The sequence below is a fragment of the Petaurus breviceps genome, unplaced genomic scaffold (assembly GCF_028583685.1).
Source record: "Petaurus breviceps papuanus isolate PSGF00001 unplaced genomic scaffold, PetGlider_PUasm1.0 90784, whole genome shotgun sequence".
NCBI classification, from domain to species: domain Eukaryota; kingdom Metazoa; phylum Chordata; class Mammalia; order Diprotodontia; family Petauridae; genus Petaurus; species Petaurus breviceps.
This window is the reverse complement of record NW_027187345.1, coordinates 172,751-179,706: the sequence shown is the minus strand read 5'-3', so window position 1 is coordinate 179,706 and position 6,956 is coordinate 172,751. Positions and strand designations below refer to the sequence as shown.

Below are 6,956 nucleotides of genomic sequence, written 5' to 3'. Positions count from 1 at the left end.
GTGTGTGTGTGTGTGTGTGTGTGTGTGTGTGTGTGTGTGTGTGTGTGGAGGTAAGGTCAAAGGGATCTTGGGTTAGGTTAGGGTTAAATTAGAGTCTGTGGCTCTTCTCAACTCTTATATTCTATGATCTGTGAAAAGCAAATATTATGCAATAATTACACTTCTTTAAAAGTACTTAGAAATGTATACAGTAATGAGAATTAGCCTAACGTTGTTTAGTTCTGTTTTATTCTTTTTGAAATGGCTTCCACCCCAGCCATCCCTCCTCCTTTCTCAGCATGTTTTGTGGTATTCAAAACCACTTGCCTGTTTCTACCAAATTGGAACTCAAATCACAGCTGTCATAAGCGTGCCATCGAGATTAGGAAAACAGATGTTTTGGAAATATTTGTGTAAAGAAAGATTCAAGGACCATCAGAAATGCTAATGATCTCTTTAAAAAATATAGCATAAACCTTTTGCTTAAAAGGCTTGTTAAAAATGACTAGTGTGATGCTTTGAAGTACCATTGGAGGAGGGATGTCTGGTAAAAAATAGATGATGGGTTGTAGGTTGAATTGGGAGTAGGAGAAATCACTGGTTTTGTGAATTCTTGTTGAGTTTTTACCTATCCTAGAAAAGCCAGGGAATTAGTTTGTTTTTCTTGGAAAGCAAATAATGGTAGAGAAGGGTTTGAGATGCTAATTTTGTACATTGAAAATGAAAAAAAAAATGTTACTCTGTACTGAATTTGTGAATTATTAATAGAGGGCTATAAAGAAGTTGAAATGAAGGGTTTTGCAGTTTGTCCTAGCTATTTTGATATCTGGGCTATTACTTTTTAAGGTATTTTGATGTCTTCACAGAGTGTAGGTATTTCATAAAGTGCACTGATTTTTTTTTTTTTTGAGTTTAAGAAATTCAATATTAGTTCAAATTAACTCCACATTAAATAAGGTTATGGAACTTTATGGCAATGATGTCCCAGATTAGAAAAAAGCAAGTCTAGAGACTGATAGAGGAAATTGCTACACTGTTATCTGCAAAACTAAAATACAGACATTCCAAGCATTTCCCCATTTTTAAATTTCCGTTTTAATTAAGCCTGTTTTGGTAGTGTACTGTTTAAAATGAAATAAATGGACCTTTCCAGTGCCCTGGGCTAATCCAGATTGAATGGTAAGATAGTGTAGTTGAGCATCAAGGAAAGTTGATGTTTTTGTATTGGAAATAGAGCCTGTTAATTTGATTTGCTCAGGATGGGCCTCTGTTAGGCCCCTAGATTATTTCTAGGCTTCCCAAATTCCTTGTGTGATCCATTTTTTTCCATATAACCCTAGAGAATATTTTCCCTTGACTCATCCCTGGATCCCCAGGCATATTTTGGAACACGCTGAGTCACCCAGTGAACTACTCAGAGGATTAATCCCCTTCCTCTGGATCCAGAAAATCTTTGTCTGCTTTTGCTTAATTCCCCCTTCCTGATAGTAATTATCTGTTTCTTACCCTTTCTTATTCCTCACCCACCAGAGACATCTTTCCTTTCTCCTTGCTTATTTTCCAGTGTTTTGCAGTGTTTCTCTTTCCTTTTCCAACACTCATACCCATTGGTAACAAGGAGTAATCTTAGTTTGATGACTTTGTGGTAGCAGCCGTCTCTAGACCTTCGTTCTGGCTGCATTATTCCCTTATCCACACCGTTACCACACTCTTAGCATTGATCCTAACAATTATATAATTATATAATGATATTTTCTATATGGGCTAAGGCCAGTCATTTAGAAGTAGATTATTCAAGATGTGGATTTTTCTTGGTTCTTACATTTTCTGCTCCTCTGCATTGGGGCAGTTTTCTTGCTCTCTTACCAGGGAAACTAATAAAGGATGGCCGTGGGTCAAACACTAGTGTTACTGGTTAGCTGTCAAGGTTTTGAGATGAGTAGTGGTTTAGACATTGCCTCGTATAAAGTGAAGAGTGCTGGAATGGGAGTCAGGAGACTTCTGTTTTAGTCGTGGCTTTGCCATCAAATAGTTGGGGGACCATCGTCATTTTTTGAGCTTTGCTTTCTTTATCTGTTAAAGGAGTAGATTGCCTCAGATCATCTGTGCTGCTGACATTCTTATGGCTGTCGTCATCATTGTTGTCAACACCAGCATTTATATTTGTACTTTAAAGTTTGTAAAGGCCCTTACAAATATTTTCTCATTTTATCCTCAGAGCACCTCTGGGTGCTAGATGTTATTATTATCTCTACAGATGAAGAAACAGATACACAGAATAAGTCACTTATCCAGGGTCACACAGCTCATTTGAGCTCTCTGGTCTTCTTGGGTCCAGGTTCAGCCTTCCTTCTACTGCCTTGCCTAGCTGGCTCTATTCACTTCATGTAGGTAGGCAAAAAAAAGGCCCTTGGGGCAGCTACTTGGCACAGTGAATAGAGCACCAGCCCTGAAGTCAGGAGAACCTGGGTTTGGATGCGGCCTCAGACACTTAACACAAAAAATAGCCGTGTGACCTTGGGCAAGTCACTTAACCCCAACTGCCCTCCAAAAGGCAAAAAAAAGGCCCTCCATGTTGAGATGCGCTAAACATCAGACTCGGGGTAATCGTATTGATTTTCTCTGTTCCAGAGGTCATTCTGGACTTGAGCCTTGTGGGTTGTCCTAAAAAGAGAATCCATTTGGATTTTAAGTCTGGCAGAAACTTTACTTTATAAGTGAGAGGGGGCTCATGATTTAAATTATGGATTGGTGGCTTATTGGTGTGCACATATATTATGGAAAGCCTTGACATTTTCCTTCCATATAATTTTTTTTTCCTTCTAAAAACCTACTCTCTCTCTTCAACTGACTCAGTCACAAATGTTTGACTGGGACTTGCTGGCTAAGACTGAAATAAAATTGTTATTATTATGAGACTACTTTGAAGGCAGAAAGTATTGCTAATCACCAAACATTGAAGTGTGCTTCATTTTTTTTTAATACTATTAAGCTAAAAGGAGTTGGGTGAAATTAATTATCTTGCTCACTTCCTGCATACATAATAGAAATTCAGATGTAAATTTTTTCCCTGCTCAGGGTGCAAAATCTTTCTTTATCTCTGACTCAGGGCCCTCCCAATTTAAAAAAACCTTTTTAATTAATGAGGAAAAAAAATAGAAAATTTGTGTGTAATGTTGCTGTTAGTTAACATTCTTCTGCATTTTAATTTGTCAAGTAATTGTTCTTAATGTTTTCGAAATAGAAGTTCATTGTGTTCATCTCTGATGCTTATATCTGCTTGAATAGACTTCTGTCATCTAGATGCAGAATATTTTTTTTAAAACAATCTCTTTTTTATTTAATGACAGGGCAGTCCAATGGATCCAATGGTAATGAAGAGACCTCAGTTGTATGGAATGGGCAATAATCCTCATTCCCAGCCTCAGCAAAGCAGTCCATACCCAGGGGGATCATATGGTCCCCCGGGCCCACAGCGTTATCCAATTGGAATCCAGGGACGGACCCCAGGTGCCATGGGAGGAATGCAATATCCACAGCAACAGGTTTGTGGTGCTTTTTACTTATTTTTGGTGGTGGTTCCTGGTACTTTCTCATTTTTTTTAGGATTTGGGAGAATTTGGGGAATCATGAAGGTAAGTAAATTATAAGGCTTTGAAGCTTACTGTCTTTTAATTTTCTCTAGCAAAAGCCTGCTGTTATAAACTAGTCCTTTATACATTTCCCTGAAATAAATTGATATGTTTTTAGTTCTTTCTTTAATCTATCTGTCTGTGAGATTGTAATATTTGCTGAATGCCTTATTGAAGGGCAGGAGGCCAGTCGTGGTCATATTTGAAAGATAAAGATGGCATTATCAAGTTGAGTTTTTCAAAGCTTTGCTTCTTGTGCAGTCATTTTACCTACATTAAAAAAAAATCATTTCTGTGAACTTTTAAGTAGAATTAGTGCTTAGAGCTAAATAAATTTCTTTACAACTTTGTGATCTTTTATAAAAGTTGATTTCCCCTGTTCTCATTTAAAAACTACTATTTAAAGTCCCTTTTTGTTTGTTTAGTATTATCAGTTTTTATATTTACTTTTTTTTTTTTAAACCTCACAATAAGTCCTGTGTGAGTAAGACCTCTGGGTACCCTCATTTTATAAACAAGGAAACTGAGGCTGAGAGCAATTAAGCAGTTTGCGTGGAGTTAGGCAGTGGCAAAGGTCAGAGGCCAGATTGAAACCTAGTTCTTTCAGATCTTGAATTCTAACCACTTTGATGTGGTGTTTTGCTTTTCCAGACTCATGGGGCTGAAAGTTTCCTTAAATGCTTTTTTTCTTTTAAATCAGGACCATATCTAAATCATTATACAAAATTGAAACTATTCCATATGGAACTGGGAATATAAATCAAATTTGGGCCTATCTAAGTAGGATTAATTATTAAAAGTACTGGGAAGATGAACCTGTTCAACTCAGCAAAAATTTATTAGATACAGGGTGTTGTGTTAGGACCTTGGGGATACAGAGCTGAAAAATTCTATCTCTGTCCTCAAGGAACTTACAATCTGGTCAGAAGAATAAGGACATTTTTTTTTTTTTTTTTAAGAAATCGGGGTTAAGTAACTTGCTCAAGGTTACACGGCCAGGTGTTTCTGGGTGGTTGCTAAGTGTCTGAGCCCGGGATTCGATCTCCAGGTCTTCTCAACACTGGAGCCGGTGCTCTTACTTGCTGTGCTACCTGGCCACCTCAGGACATATTTTTTAACCATAATACAAGACAGAATAATATAATGGAAAGAACCCTACTGAATTTGGAGGAGATAAATGCAGAGAAATGAGAAGGTTGGCACGAACAGCTATGGAGACTGGGAAAGGTCTTCTGGAGGAGGCAATGCTTCAGTTAAGCATTAAGAAGACCAGATAATCTGTTAGTCATTAATTGGGAGAAAAAACATTCTAAGAATGGGCAGCAGGCCCATTGGAGTTGATTAAACAGAAGAATGAAATGGATAGCTGTATTGTGTAGAAAATCACTTTGGCAGCTCAGTGGATGATAGATTACAGTGGGAAAGATTTGAGGCAGGAAGACCATTAGAAGGCTATTTATTACAATTGTCCACAGAAGAGGTGATGAGGGCCTTCACTAGGATGCTGTTTGTGTATGTGGAGAGAAGATGAATTCAAGAGATGTTGTAGAGAAAGGAGTTACAGGATACATGAAGTGAGGGCCAGAGAGGACTTGAGAGAAACACCAAGTATGTGAACCTATATGATTAGAGGAATGGAGATCCCTTCCAATAATAAGGTAGTTCAGAAGGGGAGGATTTGGTGGGAAAGATAATAAGTTCTTACTTTGATCATGGCTTTCATGTTGCCCACTTATTCTTGAATTATCTCTCCTTGTTCTGTTGTCCAGGTGAATTGTTTTTCCAGTGAGATATTTCACAGTTTCTTCTATTTTTTAAAAATTATTTTGACTTTGTTTTATTGTTTCTTGATGTATCATGGAGCCATTAGCTTCCACTTTACTAATTCAGATTTTTAGGGAATTATTTTCCTTAGTGACATTTTGTACCCATTCTTCTATTTGATCAATTTTGCTTTTTTTTATTTAAGCAATTGGGGTTAAATAACTTGCTCAAGGTTACACAGCCAGTTATTTCTGGGTGTGGTGCTAAGTATCTGAGCTCGGATTTGATCCCCAGGTCATCTTGACACTGGAGCCGGTGCTCTTACTCGCTCAGCCACCTGGCCGCCCCTAGGTGCCTCTTTTTAATAAGCTGTTAATTCTCTTTTTTACATTCATTTTTTTTCTCATTTTTTTTTTCCTTTAGCACACTTAACTCTTTTTTAAAAAAAAATCTCTTCCAGAAATTCTTGCAGGCCTTGGGTCCAATTACCATTTGTCTTTGAGACTTGCTTGTAATAATTTTCCATATCATTATCTTCTGAGTTTATGTCCTCGTCTTTCCTGCCATTATAGTAGCTTTTTATTGTCAAATTCTTTTTGTTGTTCGGTTATTTTCCCAGTCTGTTTCTTGACTTTGAAGTTTATGTTAAAGTTGTATTTTGCTCACCTTGGGTTTAGGAAACATAGTCCTAAACTTCAGTGTTTCTTTTATGCTGCTGTTTTCAGAACTAGTTCTGAGGGTCTGCAAGTTTTCGTTGTTTCCAAGATGGTGTTATCCTGGGAGAGGTGTGGTCACTGCTCTCCTGTCTTCTCTCTGGTCTTTACCAAGGATGGGCCCCTGGTCCCTAATAGCCTCAAGCATTAGTACTCTCTGCCTTGGAACTGTGACCAGGGCCCCTGCTCCCTTGTGACTGACAGCCAAGTCTGCTCTGCACCCTGGTACTGCAACCCAGAACTGTGTATGGTCAGTGAAGTTACCAGTCATTGCCAGCTGGACTCAGAGCCAGCAAAGGGTGCCCTGGAATCACTTCCTGATCAGGTGTTCAGCTCCCTCAGCATCTCTGGACTGAGAGCTTCTGAAGCTGCTGCTGCTGTTGAAATGGTCACGTGTGTTGGGCTCCAGTTAGGCTTTCACCCTCATGTATAGATTTCTTGTGCCATTCTCTTAAGTTTTCTTAGGATGGAAAAATGTTTCATCATGGCCTTTTGTTGGTTCTGCTGCTCCAAAATTTGATTTGAGTTGTTATTTTAAAGTTATTTGGAGGGGAATGTTGGCAGAGTTCAAATGGGTGGCTGCCCTTAATCCACCATCTTTGATATGTAAGCTCTATATCAGACGTGATGACTTTGTGATGCCTATGGGACATGCAGTTAGAAACATTCAACAGGCAGTTAATAACGTAGCACTGGACCTCAGAAGAGAGAAAAAGGCTAGATAAATAGATCTGGGGTCAAGTCCCTGCTCAGCTAGTTACTGCCTATATAACTTTGAACAAGATACCTAAGAGCTCAACTTCTATTGCTTTATCACTATAATAGGCATTTACCAAGATCATTTCTAAGGTCCCTTTATTGTGCAAAT

General features: G+C 38.3%; 1 protein-coding gene across 1 annotated transcript in view; it reads left to right on the top strand.

Moving 5' to 3' along the window:
* Positions 1-6,956, top strand: part of LOC138147321 (AT-rich interactive domain-containing protein 1B-like) — a 231,385-nt gene that overhangs the window by 70,018 nt on the left and 154,411 nt on the right. Inside the window, exon 2 of the mRNA XM_069069740.1 lies at positions 3,330-3,524. Coding sequence (XP_068925841.1) covers positions 3,330-3,524 — 195 coding nt within the window. The remainder of the gene's footprint in view (positions 1-3,329; positions 3,525-6,956) is intronic.